Raw genomic sequence first — 20450 nt, forward strand, 5'->3', positions numbered from 1 at the left:
TCTCAGCTTCTATAATTCTATAAATTTCTGCAGGAAGGCCGTCAGGCCCTGCGGCTTTACCCTTCTTACTTCTGTTTATAGCGATCCTTACTTCTCCTTCAGTTATGGCGCTATCCAGAAAAAGGGATTGTTCGTTTGTTAATCTAGGTAGATCTATATGTGATAACCAGTCTATGACCTCCTCAGGGCGAGTTGTAATTTCCTCCCTGTATATGGTTTCAAAGAAGTCTTTAAAGGCCTTCCTAATTTCAACATCTGATGTTAAAGCTTTCTTACCCACATTGATAGTGGCTACGTTGTTCCGGGCCTGATCTGTTTTGGTTTTCCAGGCAAGCATTTTACCTGCCCCTTCGCTGTATTCAAAATGGGCCAACTTGCTTGCCTGCCATCTCTTCTGTGATCTAAGATCTATTACTATTCCAAGATTAGTCTTCAAAGATGCCATTTCCCTTCTTTGTGTATCGATGATGGATTCATCTGCCCCTCTACTAGTATCTATAAGATTTTGAAGGCTAGTTATACTTTTTTCTATTGAAGTGATTTGCTCTCTGTACTGCTTCCTCTTATATGAGACCGTCCTTGTTATAACTCCCCTTAGAAACGCTTTAAATGAGTCCCAGATGATCCTAGTAGGTGCAGAGTCATTGTTGTCTAAAAAGAAGTTGTGTGTTTCATGATTGAGATGTACAGTGTCCTCCGAAGAAGAGAGAAGTGAACGATCGAAGGACCATCTTTGTGGCGTTCTCTCCGTTCCTTGTACTAGATCCATTGCGGAGTGATCTGAGAGATGTATTGGGAGATACTCAATGGATCTAACATACTCAGCCAACCTCCGACTAATTAAAATGAAGTCGATCCTTGACTGGTGTTTATACTTATAGTTCCGGAAAGACACCCCTTGCTGATTCCCGAACTTCTCTCTCCATATATCCAAATATCCATACGTTTTCATTATCGACTGTAGCATAGCCCTAGATTTTGACAAAACTAAGGATCTACTATTGGGGGATTTATCCAAGATCGGGTCCAATACCACATTGAAATCACCTGCTATAATAGTTGGTTCCGGGAATGACAGCAACTGAGAAAACATAAACTCCAGTGTAGATGGATCGTCCTGATTCGGCCCGTAATAGCCCAGGATTGTAATTTGTGATCCCGCCATCATCACTGATGCGATGGCCCATCTGCCACCTGGGTCTACCTGTTGAGATTACTAGCCTGGCTTTGGCCCCTTTTTTAAAAATTATGGAGACACCTCTTGTGTTTGCCGTCTGAGTGGTTGAAACTGTAAAGTCAATCCATCCATTTTTCTTAGTCAAATCAGCCATTTCTGAATATGTTAAATGAGTCTCCTGGAGTATGATGACCTGCGCATCCATATCTCTCAAGTATTGTATGATTTTATTTGCCCTAGGTTTGGTGCGCAGGCCATTTATATTCCAGGAGAAGTATTTTATATTAACCATCTTTGTCGTAACAGTTTGTAAACAAAGGAGATACAATCATATCCTGTTGATGGACCACCATTTTGCCAAAAAAATTTACCATAAGATTGCGACATGTCTTGACTTACTGAGGACTTTTTTCCGAATTTTTCACCCCCCACCACCTTCCCTAGCATGTGCCCCCCCCCCCCATCCCTCCTCCCCACCCTCGGAAAACCCTTGCGATATCTAACCGGAACGATGTCCGGTTGATAGCGCCCCTCCGCGAACTCCCGGGAACAAACGCCACACTCAAGCGTGGAGAAAAACAAAAAATAAAAAAAATAAAACAAGAGTACCTATTGATAGCCAATTTTAACAGTTCCCTTTCTACCTTTTTGGAGTTTTAAGATTTACCTATTCTGCTTATATTTATTTTTATTCTTTATTTTTATTCTTTTTTTTTTTTTTTTCTCTCTTCTTTTCATTTTTTTTTTCCATCTCTTCCTTTCTCCCTTCCTTCATCCTTTCTAATTAGAACTTTTAGCTCAGAATAAGAATAAGAAAGCATAGCGGGTTTAGCCTCAAAGCTTGTCACTACATCTAAGAGTCAAAGTCACTCTCTAATTAAGTTAGTCGGCGGATGTTGAGGTTTTATTTTTGCTACCCATCTGCATCAGGAGATCATCTGCTGCCTGGACTGATCTAATGTTAGTCATCTTATTGTTGTACATAATTTTCATCGCGGCCGGGAATGTAAGTTGAGCTGTAGCACCCAGTGCTCTAAAGGCCTCAAGGCGCCTCCCAAACTCCCATTGTTTCTCCAAAGTGATTCTTGAGAGATCTGACCTTATTGTGAAAGAAAACCCCTTTCCAGCCAAAGATTTCTGTTTGAGTGCTAAGTTCAGGATTTGCTCTTTCAGAACGTATGTGTGAAAGTTAACCAAGATCTTACGCGGTTTCACTCTCTGAACATTACGTTTAAAAGGATCTCTGTGTACTCTCTGGATATCCGTAGCTAACTCCTCCAATGTGTGTTCTAAGTTCAAGGATTCTTTCAGCAATACTGCTATGTATTGCTTGATGTCTGACCCCTCAGAGCCCTCTGGTACATTCAAGATACGCAGGTTTCCCCTCCTCGCGTTATTTTCTAATGACTCCATTCTATCGGAGAGTGCTTGTTCCTCTCTCGTAAGCCTCTGTATATCCAATTTCGCCTGGTCCAAATGGACCGATAATGATGATGTTGTCTCTTCAAGAACTCCAGTTCTAATTGTGAGCCCGTCAATTTTGTTATCCAGTGACTCGCAATAACTTCTTATTTCTGCTTGATTGGCAGATGACTCCGCAAACCCCTTCCTTATTTCCATCGTGAGGGCGGAAAACATATTTAGAATAGAAGCTGAGGTAATATCGTCTTCAGCTATTGATAGAGTCTGGTCTGTATGGGGTACAGCGGGGCATTTAATCTGATCTATAGGGTCTCCCCCACAGGCCATTACTTCTTCACTGGACCCACTAACCGGAGTCATAGTAAGAACCTGGAGATCTGAGACAGAAACTTCTGGAGGAGTGCTCGGTAAACCCCCCAGCTCTGAGACCTCCTGAGCAGAGAGAACAGAGAGAACATGTGGACTAAATCCCTTTTCCTTATCCAGCTGGGAAGATTGAGGAGTCTGATTTTTTCCTCCATCTCCTGAAACACGCGTAGGGTCTTCGTACTCAATGACCCCCTCTTCAATGGCTTCATGCTGCGGCTCGACATCAGGAGGAGAGGAGGCCATTTTGCAGATTTCTGGTAGAGGAGAGAGTTCCAATTCCGATTCAGATGATATTGCTTGGTCCCCTGAAAGATGTATTATCTGGGGGATGGCTTTGAAATAGGATCGTAGAGATGGGGTGATTTTAGAGCCTTTCTCTATTCCTGATGGCTGTTTTTTAGATTTAGCTTTGGATTTGGCAGTATGCTTAGTACCTCTACTTTTAATCTCTGTGTTCAGGTAAGAGGATGATTTTTTTTCTTCTACTGCTATAGATTGGTCGGGCACTCTATTATCCAGAGCTGGAGTACCACCCTTACGTTCTTGTGCCTGAGCTTGCTTCTTCCGTCCCCTTTTGCCGTAACTTTTAGCGTGAGTCTTACTATGAGAAGATGGCTCTTTTACCAGAGACTCAGGGGGTGGTATTATCCGCTTTACTCTTTCCTGACCTGTAGATATAGCAGGAAAAGGAACTGCTATATCCCGAGACCCATTACAGCCCCCCCCAGGCGATAGTTGTTTCTCAATATCTACCACTTCTTCTGTGGCTATATCTGTGACCTCCTCAAATACCAATATTGGTGCTGTTGGCACAGAAGAGTTAACAAGTCTTACCTGGGGGCTTGTATCCCCTGGGGCACCTCGAGATATAACAGGCGAAGAGACAGCTTGATAGGGAAGCCCCAGGCCCCTCAAAAATCTCCCTCTCCTCAGCTCCAGCACGGCAGCCCAGAGACGCAATTGTGGTAATTGTCTTCCTTCTGGCTCTGACCTCTGGATAGTATCCTGTATACAAGCCAGACATCAAAGGGTTTTTGTTCCACCACTGAAGTTTGATAATCGAGGTCTTCGATTATCGTTCTAGTACCAAAAAGTAATTCATATGGAGTGATTCCACCCAGAGAATTTCTTGGCAGATTGTTAAGACTACGTTGGACACTTATTGGTTGTTTGACCCACCCATCACCCGAACCTAATACCCTAGCTGTTATAGATTGTTTTATTTCACGTTTTTTTTCTTTCCACTACCGCATTTCCCTCAGGATGGAAGGGACTAGAATTCCTCAATGCAACGCCCAAGCTAGCCATGACCTCCTTGTAAGCTCGAGAGCTAAACGCAGGACCCTTGTCAGAATGTAGCGTGCCGATTGCGTATGTGCCGATAAAGACTCACAAATCCTTTATAACAGTTCTGGCGTCAGCCGAGCGATGGGGCCACATCCAAATAAATCTTGTCCTAGTAGTTGTGGGACCGCATCTGTCCATGGTGTCGTCTGTGTGTAGATAGTCTAATGCTGTCTAACAACGGTGTCTGAACTGGGCTGGCTACACTGCAGTCAGGTATCTGTTGATCTTCAAAGCTATGTTATCTGTAACAGGTATCACAGTTTATTCCAAATTCGTAAACTTGGACGCTCATTCCTGGCCACCAGTACATCTCTTCTAATTCTATTAGAGATTTTAAGATCCCTTGATGTGTCAGAACCTCTCCCATATGTGCTTCTTGAACCAAAGCACCTCTCCTGTTCCTGTTTGGAATTACTCTGTCCCTCACTCCAGGAATTCGAGCAAAAGGAACGGAGTTTGCATCAATTCTGTATGTATACGTGAGTGGATAGTTTAGAGGTAATACTGCATAGCTGCCTTGCCTTAAGGCTTTTACTGCTAGCAACGTTTCACCGTCTATTACTCTTTTTGAGCGAGTGATTGTAGCTACGGAAGCTGTTTGCACAGCTGCCTTTGCAGCTTCGTTAGCCAATGAATTCCCTGCAACGTGAACGCCATCACGCTGATGACTCAGTGTATGAATCACGTGAGCCTTTTGTAGTTCTTTCTGTAATACAACTACTTGTTCCCAAAGCTATTTATGCTTGATTGTGTGACCTTTTGTATTTTTGAAACCATTTTGAACCCAGTTCTGCAGATATTCGTTATAATTCCTGACGCAGTTATACGAATCGCACACTAGGAGTGTGGGGAATTCACGATCGGTATTCTTAAGCGCCATCTTGAAAGCCTGTAGTTCAGCTCGCTGAGCTGTACAGTCTCCGAATGATTGAGTTTTAGTGACCATTGGTCTGAATTTACCTTAGTGCCAGCGACCTTTAACAATCGCGCACGCAGCACTATAGGCTTGTTTACCCCCAGTTGCGGGCTGTGCTGATCCGTCTTTATAGATTATACATCCGTAATGTTCTAGAGGCAGAATTTCGGTCGGCAGAGGATATTCGTGTTCGTATTGTAGGAATTCTTGTGTCTTTAAGTAGGGGTCAAAGACGTGTTCAACGTCTGTAGCAAAGAGAACCCACTGTATCCATCTTGGATGTAAAGCCTTAGCATTGGGAATGCTTGCTTTCGTTACTGCTTCTAAGGCAGGTACAGGTGTAATGATCGTTATGCGTTTTCCCTGCGCGAGAGCTCTCTCTTTTGCTACTGCAGTTTGAACCGCTGTCAGAATTTTTTCTATAGAAGTAGATTTTATTTCAGCTTGTGTACAAGTGTGATTTGTATGCAATTGGTACCTTTTCACCTTCATTAAAGGTTAGGTATGGGAATCCGCATCTGCCTGGGATGATTCGGATCACAAGATTGCGTGCATTGTCGAGTTTTTCTAACTGTGTTTTTGCTAACAAGTCTGTTTGTACTGAATGCAAAATTTCTGTGTGATTTTGAGTCCAATTGGTTTGTTTGAAATCAGGTTTGATTAGTTCGTAACGAGGTTTAAACCCTTTCTGCGTAGTTCAGAACATAAGTTCTACCTTTCTGCATAGTTCAGAACATAAGTTCTACCAAAATTCAGGAAACCCAGAATTGACTACGTTTTTCAGCATCTTTGGAGGTTGGAGCAGCGCACATTTCTCTAGAGATGTTGGCTGCCAGGCTTTTGCCTTCACTTGATAACTGGTATCCTAAGAATAGGACGTTGAGGTGGGCAATTTGTGATTTCTTAAAATTGAATTTGTACCCTTCCGAAGCGAACCCAAGTATTATGGTGTTCACTCTTTTCAAGTGCACGTCCCAATCATCATCTGTAAGATAGATGTCATCAACATAAGATAATGCCTCGTCATCATGCGTTTGTAGTAACTCTGTTACCCTGGCTGAAAATAACCCTGGACTATTCTTGAATCCCTGGGGGAGACGGCAGAATTGTTGCTGCGTCCCCATTATTGAGAAAGCGGTCAAATCCCTGCTTCCAGATGCAATGTTTTGACAGAAAAACCCATTTGAAATATCTAATGTGGTTTTATATTTTTTTCATACTATGTTATTCATCAATGCTGCACTTTGTGCATTTTGGACCGCAAATGTTTTGCAACAAGAGTTTAAGTGTCTGTAGTCCAAAACTAGACAATATGAATTGTCTGGTTTGGAGACAGGAAACAAAGGATTATTCAATAATGAGGTGCATGTTTCAATCACCCCTTGTTATTCAAGTTGATTTAAAATCTCCCTGACCTGTTTTTTAGCTTCCTGTTTTACAGGATATTGCCTTTGCATTGTTGGTTGATTTTTTAACTGGATTTTATGGTGAGTAGAATCCTCATCCCATCCTACGTGATTTTTATATAATGCTGGAGCCTGAGCTACTGCCCATTTCCTGGCGTATGTGTATTTTCTATGAATTGGAATGTGATTTGAGAAGGCTGGCATAATTAGCTCTTCACCATGTGGGCACTCCCTGACAAATTCAGGTGGCCAGTCTTATTCAGCCAAAAGAATGTCATAACCCTTAGATAGCTTCTCCCAAAAGAGTGCTTTTATTTTTCTAGTTATGGCCCCCTCCATCCGGAGCGTTACTTCATATAACTTGTGAGGTACACTAACCCTGGTATCGACAGTTTCAACCTGAAAGCATTCATTCAAGTCCACTGTCTCCAGATTATCCTTCAGGATCTTGTGAGCTATGGTCACTACTACTGCTGCGCTGTCTAGCACTGTCTGGTCCCACTCTCCATTCTTGAGTTGTGTCCTCAAGATCCTCGGCATGTCTGAGCTTTACGGTTGCAACCTTCTTCTTGGTGAATTGAGTTTTCTTATTTTTTGGAACGTGCTGTTCTTCTTTGGACTTCACACGTTCTTTCTGTTCTGATCGTCCTCTTTCGGATTTCTGCGAGGAAGTCTGAAAGGTACGAGAGGAACGTGTATCAGTATTTGGATATCGATCAGGTTTTCTCAAATTATCCCTATTTCTGAGGGTATATCTCTTTTCAGAGGGCTCCCGTTGGGGAGTTCTACCTCCCCGTTGGGCAGAACGCTTCTCATTAGGAAGTGTCTGTTTAGTGTTTTCCCACTTCTTTTTAGGAGTAGTGAGATTATTTTTAATAAAAACTTTTTTAGGATTTTCAGTTAGTTGGGGTTTTAATGGTTTCCCACCCAAACTATCTCTGCCTAGTTCTACATATGATTTTTCAATAATTCTTGCAAGATCATATGGTTGTTCTGCTATATCTGTTTCTTTTAGCTTTTGGCGGATTGCCACTGATGCTGCTTCACCTTTAATGTTGGCTAATAATATAGCCGAGACCTGTTTGAAATCCTATAGTAATTTCCTTCCAAGATTTAAGGCAGGTACTGGTCCGTATTCATTTTGAATTTGTCTTAGGATGTCTGGTATTACCGCCATAGACGGAACACCATGTGTTTTTATGTAGATTGAAGCAAAGACTGTACCCCAAGTGTCACAGTCCTCCACGTGTGGTGCTATCCCTATTGGTAAACAGATTGTCAGAATTCTGTGTTTCTCATGAGGTGTACTATCATGAAATACTACCTCTATTTGAGTAATTTTTTGGGCTAATTAAAACTGAATGTGTTCCCTTCTTGCGGGCAATTTATCAATGTCTGATTGTATAGTCTGTTGTGTGATTTTGTTTGTGTTCCCCTGGTGCGGGTGTGCTGTGGGATCCTTACAGTAGGTTGGACTGTTAAGGTCCGCATAACATATTGAACCAATTGTCTATGTATTTTAATGAACTATTTTAGCTGAGCTAACAGTTCTTGACCTGTCATGTTTTCAATGTTAGGATGTGGTGTATAGCTGGCTAGTACCGGCCATGTTACTCCTGGTTACCTAGTGGACCGAGCCTGGTAATGTGATTTTGATGTTGTAGGGTTCCTTTAAACCAGAGCTGATGCTCTTGGTAAGTTAATTGAATTTCAACGTCCTCTTAAGGAACGTATTCCGTTGGAGGTTCTTCTACTTTGTAGTAGTGGAACTCGTGTGTTCCTGCATCTGCTGCAGGGAACTGAATCCATGAATAGAATACCTCTGTCTGCCAATATTCATGTGCCTCAATGAGAAAGATTACTTTACCCCCTCTCGATGATACCCCATTATTTATGAGTTTGTAAGTTATAATTTTTCTTACATTTACCGGGATGATTATAACATCCGGGTCATTCTGTTGTAGTGCTCTATTGTCTAAAGCTTCCTGAGCTGCTGCTGCAGCTCTAGTCAATTCCTCTGCACTATCCAACATTTTGTTGACCGAAAGTTTGCAGAACAAGTTTCAAGGAAACAAAGATTAGGTGCACAATATTTTGGAACACTGTATCCTTCAACGTTGAACAAACCAAAAAGTAATGCATAGGATTTTCGTCCTACTCAGTTTATTGCGGATATTATATCCTTTTACCCACTCCAGACGTCTATTGGAGTATTTTACGGGAAAAAGGGGTCTGTGTGAAAAGCACAACTGAGTTACTCTAGTATCTAGCGTTAAATTATCGCCTTACCAAACGTTGGGCGCCATGTAGTGTAGTTCCTATATTCCCAATAGGCTCTGCGCATTGGAATAACATATACTATAGTTTAGAAGTAGGAGTTAGGTCGACTAGGTCTCTTTTGAATATATTAAACTTAATTGTGAGTGGCAGCTAGCTCAGAGGTCACTAGAAACTTTCTCGAATTCACAAGAAGGGATTAGTTTCTGACAACCGCATAAACATGACAACTTTGTTTCCCAAGAATAAGAAATCAATCTCTAGAGTCGCGGAAACAATAGATAGCTATTTTACTCAGTTAATCGTGCATGCTTTGTTTCACCAGCGGTGCTGAGAAAATAGAGAGACAGGCGTTTTCAATAAAAAAGTATTTATTGAACAGTCTTCTTTCTCAAGCATAAGAAATGTACTGCCACAATCATAATACTGGTTATAAAGTACAGTCCATATAGTGCGAAGAGTAGAATGAAATAATACTGTAAAAGCCTGGTATGGTTTCTAAGCCATATAAAATAATATATAATACATACATTAATAAATAACTACTAAAAGTACTCAACTGGTGCTTCTAAAATACGCCTACCCCGGTGTACCTAACCTAGGTCTAGTACAAAGGAAGAAGTAAGTGAGGTGTAGCTTAAGTTCAGTATTCTTTTGCCAAGAATCTATTCCAAGAATTCTCTAAGGGTCTAATCGGCTCCGTACCTTGGTTTAGAATGAAGGAGGTCTTGTATCTCTCTCTCAGGACTCGATTTCCCTGCAACCCGCAAGGGTAGCCTGGAAACACCGGAGCTGGATTTCTCGGCAGGAAAAAAGACAGCGTCTCTCAGTGCGTCAGCTGGAAGGTCGGCTTCCTTCGGCACTTGCTGCTGCAGGGCGCGTCGGGCAAGTAGATAGTCGAACTGCTCCAAACTACCGTGTGTTTGTCTGGGCAAGTGTGGGCATATTTATACCTTGAAGGTGCCGAGTTTGACGTAAGGTTGGACATAATAACGTCATCAAAGACTCAGTTCTTTGAAAACTCCAGGAGTTCTTGGATAAATCAATAGTCAAGCAGGGGAAAGTCCCTGACTGCTGAAAGCGGGTTTTTTCAAGAAATCGTTGTGGATTCTCGGAACTAGTGGAAGCAGCCTTGTCGTATTTGGACTGCATAGACTAAGCCTAAATATGGTTATGATTTCTATGCCTATATAAGGATAGGGTGATTTATACCTATAAATGGGCATGAATCAGGAAAATTACATAAGGGTCCAGAATTCCTACACAACACTATGTAAGACAATTTCATAATTTCAGTGTAATTATGAGTGACATTCAACAACTATGAGTGACAGTTTACCGCCACAAGCAAAATCAAGCAATGAAGATGAGGGAAACATAAATATAAGACATTACACCCATTTGAGCAACAAGAAGCTATAAGATCATCTTAAAACGGCTGTAAATCACAGAAATGGGAGGGCGCTAACCAACTTGACACAGAGAGAGTCTGTCCAGGCTCTCCATGTGCGATCTGACTGTCTTGACTACTAATTTTCATAATTTATTAGCCAGCTGAGGCATCAGAGATCCAGCTGTGTGGACATAGAGGGCCAAGACACCAGATGCTGCAGCTCACAGGTAGCAGCTCACATGTAGTTTGAAGGCCCGGCCATGCCATGGTCTGCATGGCTGAGTTCTCCAGTGCAAGGGCAAGCAAGGCCATTAAGGTGCAGAGGGGGCTGTCAGCGCTGTGAAGTTTAGTTTGCCAATCAAAGATCACGGCAATCTTCCAAACTCTTTGATGTCGCAACAGTAGCTGTAAGTGTGGCTGCTAAAAGCTATGTGTAATGAAGCAGCACCTCACACTGCTATCCAATTGACCACCCGGAATCGGAGGCACACAGAGTGGGATGTGGCTGCGCTTTGCCTCTATAGCCATCAGGCTGATTTGAGGTTGGGCACTGGGAGAGGGAGAGGTGGGCACCGCTGACAGCCAAAGAGATGGAGGTAGGGGGACCAACGGTCCGTATTTTTCACGGACCGTCCATTATTTTAGTTTGATGTCCGTATGGCGTTTGTAATTGGGGTCCCAAAATTACGGACGCCTTACAGACATCATACTAAAATCAAATTGGGTAATTTCAGGAAGGTATGCTATTCCCCTGCGAGAGGCCCCATGATAACAGTTTTCAATCGGGGCCTCTCGCATTTATCTTTTAAACTTTAGACTGCAGCTGCCTGCAGCAGCCCCTCCCGAACCTCACACAGACTGTGGACTAGCTCATTGTCATTCTGAGACTGCAGCTGATTATCACATAGATTGGCAATGGGCCCTATTGTAGTGACCGCATGTGGTGTGCCTTCTCCTGCATCAGACTAGGGCAAGGCATTCTGCTTTTGTCTTGGCACCATGCTGGAGAAAATAAAAATAAAATAACTGTTGGAGGCAGGGCATTTCTTTGTGCAAAACCTCCATCTATAAGTCATTTACCACATTGTCAAGGTGGATATTTGTGCAGGGTAGAAGTGATAACCACTTTTAAAATAGTATTTGGCTCAGTTTCTGATGTCCCTGAAAATATTATCCCTTAATAAATATAAGGTGAAAGGTAAAAAAAATACTGAGCAAAAATGAATACAATAGGCTATTCAGCGAAGTGCTTTTTAATTTCATGGGACTGGAACAGCGTTTTCATTGTACATTTAAAAGTAAGTTTTAAACATACAAATAAAAAAATACTATTTAATGTTTATTGTTACATTAGCACAAATCTTGATTGCAGAAAGGGCCTGATATCGCTTTGCAAGCTGCGCGCATACTGATAAACTGAAGTGACGATTGTCTTAACCTTATATAAACTTATTTTGACTTGTACTTTTTTTGGTTGTCAATGTACTTACCGTTATACTATTGTACGACCTCCTCTGATATGTCTGTAAAATGTATGTTTTGTCCCAAATTTGTGTCCTAAATTTTGACATTCTGTCCTGAAATTTTGTCCTGAATTTTGACCCTTTGTCCTGAATTTTTACACTGACCATCTTGAATTTGCACCCATGCTGGTTTGTCACCCTAGAGCAGACGTCTTCAAACTGTGAGGCATGACCCCCGGTGGGCCATGGAGTCCTGGGAAGGGGGTTGCACATTCCCTAGACTCACTTCTGCCTGGATTCTAAAACTTTTGCTTTGGTTTTGGAAAAAAAACACCGTCCTGAGACAGCTTATTTCTTTCATTAAAAATGCTTCAGATGAGTCTCCTGTTCTGTGAAAAGCTTTTGTGATAGGGTGTCTAGTCGCCTGAAAGAAATGCAAATGTGCCCTATTAGTTAATCTGCAAGTGTAAAGGGTGCTATAGACCCGGTTAATCACTCTAAGCTTTGTGATGACAGAGTTGTTTTTTTGTAATGATAGTTCAGAGAGTTAACAGCTAGGAGGTGAAGTGCATGCTTTTAATTGTACCTGTATTTACACAGCCGTTACTACCCCTCAGGAGGTGTTGAAGGGACAGTTATGTAAAAAAATTAATTGCAATACATATGCCCTGGTGTTACTAAAATCTACATTTTTGAAGCACCATTTTATTTTAAACTATGTACACATTTTGTATCAGTCTATGTTTTACTGTGTGTAAAGTAATGCAAGTATGAAATAATGACTTACATACCCACAGTGCTTTCTGTCACAGGCTGTGACCTTGTAGCACTAAAAATACACTATTCTCCACTGCACCAACCAAGATTTAATTCTATGTCTCCCTGGTTACACACAGACCTCTGCAGTGCATTAATTATTAGAGGTTTCAGGATGTACTACAGTCCTTTTCTCAGTAACAATGTTTTACATTTATTTTTTCATTTACACTGCCCATTAATCTATATGTAGGTACCTGATGGTGAATGACCTAAATAACGTAAAGAATATTTTGTGGCTTATTTATGAGAGGCTTGCTTCACGAGAGTATCAGTTTTTTTCCGCTCCGGTGTCGCAAGCATTAGAAACCTTACCTATGAGGCACCACAAAGTCACCCTGCATGGCTTTGCAAGGCCTCATAGATATGGAGTTAGACAAAGCAGGGCAGGTCGCTGCCTGGCTTAACTCTGCATCAAGGAAGTGTCACATTGAACCTGTGTGGGGGTTCCCACACTACACCCATGGATTTTGATGCTGCCCCATATATACAAAACCACGTAAACCTAGAGCAGCACCTAAAAATACTTCTCCCCAGTCAGAACATTTCTCCTTGTTTACCCTCTTTAAACGTGTGCTGCATTTTACAGCTCACACAGAAAGTTGAAAACACCTCTCAGAATTGTTTAAGTCAGGGTAGGTGCCCGTTCCTGCACAAAAACAATCCTGCCTATGTTGATGCTAGGCAGGAATTTGTGCGCCAATGCTAGGGGAAAGGACAGGAATGCACCATATTCCATAAATATGGTACATTCTGCCCTTGCACATTTGCGTAGCGCAACGCGAAAGAAGACTTGGGGCGAAGCCATACAGCAGTTTCTCATGAATGAGGCCGTTTGTTTTTAGCTACCCCTCTGACCACACCCCCACTCTCATTGACCTTTGGTTTGCTAAACACTGTTTAATATTATTTCCCCACTGTAAACATTATTTTGTGTGGGAATTAGGGGTATTTATGGTTGTTGATGATGAGGAGTACCAAGTTCTTGAAATATTTTTGTCAGGAGGGGGACCTTACACCTAAAATAGTTTGACAAGGGGGTCTTAGCATTAAAAAGTTTGAAGACCTTCGCCCTAGACAGAGGACGCAACCCAACAGCGCCAATCAGTGGGCCCAGGATTTGTGGGACCAGGCCGGCAGCGGCCTCCCCGCTCACCTCTCCTCCGGCGTCTTAGGGCTTCTTCGGGGCGGTCACACTCTGCATTCACAGTGGCCAGCTCACACACGGTTCTGATTTTCACTGGGGTCCACTGTGGGCAGGACCATTTATTTTATGGGATGGAAGGTACTCACTTGTTCGAAGGGGGGAGGGTACACCAGGCCAGACAGACAAGGCAAGGGATGTGCCACCTGACGGCACCTCCCTCTAGGCCCCATTCAGAACGGGATTGGCCTAACCGCTGACGGCAGCAGGCACCTCCGCTCACCCTCCCTCACCACTCTGGTGGGCCAGGACGTTGGCATAGTGGCAGCTACTTAGGAATCTTTGTGAATAACTGCCAAAACAATTAAAAGGGACCAAATAGCCACAAGTGCAGCCTCGACACAGTCAATTCAACCTTGTGGAAATTGTTGAAGCCATGAATCATGTGGTCAAATATCCCTTTTGGAAGGATGCCAATGCTTTTCCCTATGTTATCTCTATTAATATTTACTGAGCAGGCATAACAATTGCGACGAATTTCTCTTACCACTACATTTGTGGTGCATATTGGGTTAATACTCAATGTTTTTCAGTGGAAAATTAAGTGGTGAAACGGTACACTGAGACTTCAGTCTGCTTTTCGTTCCTGTCATTTATAAATCTTGTGAGCATGAATAGCTTTTAATGCTAATGATTGCCTATTTTAGAATTTTGTTATGACTTTGTAAGGCCCTATCAGACAATGATTTAATGCCACCCAGTTTACAGTATTTCGCACTGTCATTGACATCACATGGGCCCCTTTCTCACAACTGTCTTCACGAATGTCTGGCAAAGCTTGGGCAGTGCTTATGCACATCCATCTCATGATACTTTTTTTCTGTGCAACATGTCTGCATGTGTGGTTTCTTCTCCTGCATATGGCAGTCTATTCTTCTGTGTGTGCCTCAGTTTGTCTCAACAATCAGGGACAAGAACGAGCAACATGAAAGGCTAATTAAAAAATATTGTGTAACATATTTACTTGTAATTCGTTTTGTTGCACCAATTTCACAAGACCTCCATTATGTTAGACTGTGTTCTTATTTTATCGTGGTATAATAAGTGTGAAGAAATTGTTGCAAAAAACACAGTTGATGGACAGAATGTAGAACAATGTCATACATTCACCCCAGTACAAGGATCTGGGCCTAAATCCATCGTTTTTTTGCACTCCACACCACCCTGGGTTAGACACTGGCTATATGCAAATCAGCTCTGACCCTGTGCCTCATGGGAACAGTCCAGTCCGAACTACCAAGCCATGTCTTTCCCAGACCGGAATCCAGCATCCAAGGACCGGTTTCTGGCTATCAGCCTTCTTCAGCCTGGATAGCTTGACTCCAGTGGTGTGGAGATCCTGGGACTCACGTCTGAGTAAACCCAGCACACTCGGGGTGAAAATTGCAAAAAACACAGTTGATGGACAGAATGTAGAACAATGTCATACATTCACCCCAGTACAAGGATCTGGGCGTAAATCCATCGTTTTTTTGCACTCCACACCACCCTGGGTTAGACACTGGCTATATGCAAATCAGCTCTGACCCTGTGCCTCATGGGAACAGTCCAGTCCGAACTACCATGCCATGTCTTTCCCAGACCGGAATCAAGCATCCAAGGACCGGTTTCTGGCTATCAGCCTTCTTCAGACTGGATAGCTTGACTCCAGTGGTGTGGAGAGCCTGGGACTCACGTCTGAGTATACCCAGCACACTCGGGGTGAAAATTACAAAAAACACAGTTGATGGACAGAATGTAGAACAATGTCATACATTCACCCCAGTACAAGGATCTGGGCCTAAATCCATCGTTTTTTTGCACTCCACACCACCCTGGGTTAGACACTGGCTATATGCAAATCAGCTCTGACCCTGTGCCTCATGGGAACAGTCCAGTCCGAACTACCAAGCCATGTCTTTCCCAGACCGGAATCAAGCATCCAAGGACCGGTTTCTGGCTATCAGCCTTCTTCAGCCTGGATAGATTGACTCCAGTGGTGTGGAGAGCCTGGGACTCACGTCTGAGTAAGTGAAGAAATTGTTGGACATTCATAAAGGGGTGGTGATAAGAGTGCTGACTCTGCATGCCAATCCTCAATTCAAATGTAAAGCTAATGAGTCGCCAGGATGGCTGTTTCTAATTCCATTGAATACGTTTTAGCCACTAGATTTACAAGTGCTTGCTAATTTGAAATGACAAAATTATGTTGAAAGTTTTACTTTTTGTATTGAAGTTCCGTCCTCACTCCTGGGAAGTATTCAGATTGTGATGACCTTCAACTAATAACTCTAGAATATTCCCTTACTGGCCTTAATCTACCTAGAACGCTTATACCAATGCAAAGGAGTTTGCCCATATAACTCCGCATAACCGGAGATACCTAGAAAGCCTAATGAAGGAGTCACATATTTTTCTTTCGACAAGACTTCTGGTCTTTCTTATCAGAATATAAACAGTTTTCTTTATGTTTGCTCTTAAAAACTAGAAAAGCTCTGCCGTTTTTAATTCCTATGCTTGTCACGGTGTTGTGATATTTTACAATACATCTCATCCTTTTCTCAAAAAGCATGTCAGACTGCCACCTTTGTAAGTAATCTTTTGAGTGTTCTCACCAATGCCATATCTAAATGTTGATCACTGAATTTATCTCAAATTTAATGTGGAGAAGCCTTTCAATGTTTTCTTTTCCTTTTCATGTGTTTGTGTTTTTAGATGGAGACACCAGTGCAACAGAAAGTGGGGATGAGGTTCCTTTGGAGTTGTACACTGCATTTCAGCATACTCCAACTATGATTACACTGACTGCAGCAAGGGTTACTAAGGTCCATGACAAAAAGAGAAAGAAAAGTGGCGAAAGAGAGCAAAATGTTACCAAGTCTAAAAAGGTAACTTCATTTAAATTGTTCATTTTTTTCATCATACATTTTTTTCTGTGAGAACCGAGGAACATTTTTATGTTGCTCGATTGTGGACTTTTAATGATCTGCTTGAAGCCAAATGTATTCTTTTAGGTTTATAATTACCCTTTAATTTTAATGATTCGTTCGCATTCCCAGAGTGTGGCCAAGAGTGGAAACTGCTTCAGAAACTGTTAAACCAGAGTTTACTGTGTCGGGTCCTAACATATTTGTGAACATCATTTATGGAACGCACCTCTTCCCTACTAACATACGCATCCTTGTCAGTTTCCTTTTTAGGTCCGGCTTAATATCAAACCCGCCTGAGGAACTATTGTAACCTAATACAAAAAAAAAAATGTAGCGAGGGCTGCTCCATACAGAGATGTTTTACTGTCTCACCACTTGCTGTTGACTCTTTCGTGTATTATTTAGGCCTCCTTAAAAGTTCTTCAATTGGAATTCATTAGGGACTATTTGTATCTGACATATACACTCGGTTATTATGCAGTTTTTTTATTCAGTTCTTTATCTCTTATGTGCATTCTATACAGAACTACAAAAAAAGAAAGTAAGTTCTTTATCGCCTATGTGCATTCTATACAGAACTACAAAAAAAGAAAGTAAGCCTGCCACACCGAAAAGGATAGGGCTCTAAATATCACTCAATTAAAATGAGCCCGCCCGACTCAAAAAGTCCCTTTAGAAAGAGAATTCTTTCTTTTTCTTTGATTTTGAATGTTGTGTAACGCAAATAATATTTCATAAATGCACATGTTAAAAAAGACAAACTTTAAAATACACTTCTTCCCATCGCATATGAAGTTGATTGCACTGCTTATTAACAATAATACTTGTCAGTTAAATGTGATGGGGATGAAACACTGTTAACCCCTTGCCTGTGGGGCTAATTCCCCCGCTGTGCTGGGAGGCGTGGGCGCGCACAGCGCCCCAGTGTTTATGACGAGCTCAGCTCGTCATGAGCCACAGTGGCCGTGTGCTCATGACGAGCTCAGCTCGTCACAGCCACACCCGTTTCTTTAGAACTCTCAGCACAGCGGGGGAATTAGCCCCGCGTGCGAGCGTTGTGGCCGTTATGACGAGCTCAGCTCGTCATGAGCACACGGCCACCGTGGCTCATGACGAGCTGAGCTCGTCATGAGCATGGGAGGGGTTAATACAGCATTTTGATATAATAATTGGTCTACCCCACCTTCTTCAGGATGTATTGCACATACATCCCATACTCATGAAATGAATCAAGGCACCCTTAAAAAAATATTGCAAAGCTCAGTAACTCTTGTACTCTCTAAGGGAATCTCCATTGATTAATCATAGCACTGAAAAGACCCGTCCACATGTGGGGGCACCTGAGCAGTTCTTTCAAAGTCGCGCCTACTTCGTCTTACTTCGTAAAGGCCACGAAACGTATGTTGCAGAGAAGTTAGATGTTGCAGACTTCATCCCAAGCAATATTGCCAATTTTATTAAATTACCATAAAACGTAAAAGGAATAAAAGGCATACCGTTAAAAATCACTAAAGTAAAATGAAGAGTGACCTACTTAAAAACGTCTCCTTCATGAACGCTTTTTACTTTTTTTTAAAGTAAGATAAGGAGCAATACTTAGCAATGTAAGCTAGAACATTGAAACAATGTAAAAGGGACACTGTGTCGCGCTCTCACCTGTGTTTCCGCAGGAGCGTCATGGATTGAAGACTGATCCACGACTTCTCCCTATCACCTATGCCGTCAGACTGTGTCTAGACAACAGAGGTAACATGGGGAAGAAGGGAAACAAAACAAGGAAGAAGTGAAAGAGTCATTCAATGTCTTCAGCACTTAGAGGACTTCATCAAGCAATGTAAAAGCTGTCATCAGGGACTAACTGAAAGCTGGTAAATTCCCTCTTCTGTGAGGATTTAGGAAATTATGAGGCACTTCGAATTGTAGGGCTGTACAACTCTTGAAATACATTCAATTTGGTTAGAAAACTAAATAGCAAATATAACATAAATTCTTCCTTGTAAATAGCAAGTCCTCAGAAGGTAGTCTTGGCAGAGTTGAAGACGAGGATTAAACCAAAATCCCAAGTGCTTTTTATTATATATCAGGTATGCGCATAGCCAAATTATAAATAAACAGAAATATATAGCGCAGGAGCGCTAGCACCGTAACCACGGTATCACTCAATATTAATGAATAATGTAAGCAGCGCGAGAGTGCTGTTACCAGTTCGAGTTTGTCCATTACTGTCTCTCCACGTGGCAGACACTCCGGCTGGAAGGTACAGGTTCAGGAGACGAGCGGCAGGTTCAGGAGAAGAGCTGCTGGCTGAAGGGCAAAAACGCCGAGTAAAACGAACACCAAGGAAATGCACAGGCAGCCGACGCGGGAGTGAGGGGCCGCGACGAACCGGGAATCGAGTGAGCGAAAACTGTAACCCGAAGCGTCTTCGCACGCAGGGGGCCGGTCTTTCATGTGCCCGACTTCACCCTGCACATGCGCCTCTGTTAGTGGCAGCGGCCATCTTTGTAGTTCTTTCTTGCTCCGCCGATGCGGCAGTCCTGACACACTGCACCTTTAAAAGCCTCTTGTCGCAACTGCCTAGAGCGCTGCAGAAAAACGGCAAAACCAGATCCGCACAGAATCTTTAGCTTATGTTTGCCAGACTCTCACCACCTTAGTATGTGTCGCCATTGCAATACTCTCTCTCTCTCACTCTCTCTCACTCTAAAGAGTGAGAGAGAGTGAGAGAGAGAGTGAGACACTTGTTCCCTCTACCAGTGCCTGTAGGTCATGCTCCGAGGACTCAAGCAGAGGGCAATCCAAAAAGAGAAGATCTGCTGAAAAATGGCATTCCCGTTCAACGTCGAGAAGAGGTACAGCACCCACTAGTTTGCTGTCGAGAACATTTTCAATGTTGAGAGGTACATCGACGTGAAGAACTTTGTCGTAGAGACATGGCTGGATGACAAGACACCATACAATCTTACTGACTTAGACAGCAAAGTGACTTAAACAGAGGAAAGAGTGCAGACTTCCTTCAGAGTATTATTCAGAGTACTCCCAGACCTATTCACCATCCAGGCTACATTTCCAGTGACCCTTACAGATTCACTAACACTGTTGACAGTTTCAATGGGATATACTCCTCCTGCACTTGACTCTCTTCCTCCTCTTCCTCCATAGCAGACGATTTCACAGGGACCTTCACTGCTAGTACCACCAGTCACTCAACAGCCACCACAGTCTACCGTACCAGTGTCACCTCTTCCAAGGCAACAGATCTCACTCCTGTCACACCAGACCCCACAGCTATAGGTCTAAGTCAAGAGCAAGATACATGTCTTTCTGTTTTCATTGTTCAAGGTCTCACAGATGCTCGCACTCCAGATAGAGAATATACTCCACACCAATATCAAGATCGTCACAATCTTGTATACAATGTTTTCTTCAGGATTGTTTTCGCTGACCTTAATGGATTCTCCTCCTCTGAGAAGATCTCCTATTGATGATATTAACACCTTTCAGGAGCTACTTATCAGGGGTGCTTACAAATTGAATTTTGGTTTACTCGTTACTACTGTATTCACATTGGTAAGACACTTCATGAAAGGTCCGCAGCTACACCACTACTTCCTTTGGTTCCAGGTCTTGGAACAAGCGATTGAGCATTTTCTGACTCTGGCTGCTGTGTAGGCTGCTCCATCACGCCTGCAAAAGAAATATAGACCACCGGATCAAGATTCGCCTTTTCTTTGCACAGATACAGTACCAT

At 42.5% G+C, this 20450-nt stretch overlaps 1 protein-coding gene across 7 annotated transcripts in view; it reads left to right on the forward strand.

Annotated features, from left to right (window-relative positions):
* The window catches only part of KMT2E (lysine methyltransferase 2E (inactive)), a 1891352-nt gene that overhangs the window by 544608 nt on the left and 1326294 nt on the right, over positions 1 to 20450 (forward strand). For all 7 annotated transcript variants that reach the window (XM_086966923.1, XM_086966942.1, XM_086966930.1 and 4 more), the window contains one exon: positions 16485 to 16657. In XM_086966923.1, the coding sequence (XP_086823049.1) occupies positions 16485 to 16657 (173 nt within the window). The remainder of the gene's footprint in view (positions 1 to 16484; positions 16658 to 20450) is intronic.

The sequence above is a fragment of the Lissotriton vulgaris genome, chromosome 1_1 (genome assembly GCF_964263255.1).
Source record: "Lissotriton vulgaris chromosome 1_1, aLisVul1.2, whole genome shotgun sequence".
NCBI lineage: Eukaryota > Metazoa > Chordata > Amphibia > Caudata > Salamandridae > Lissotriton > Lissotriton vulgaris.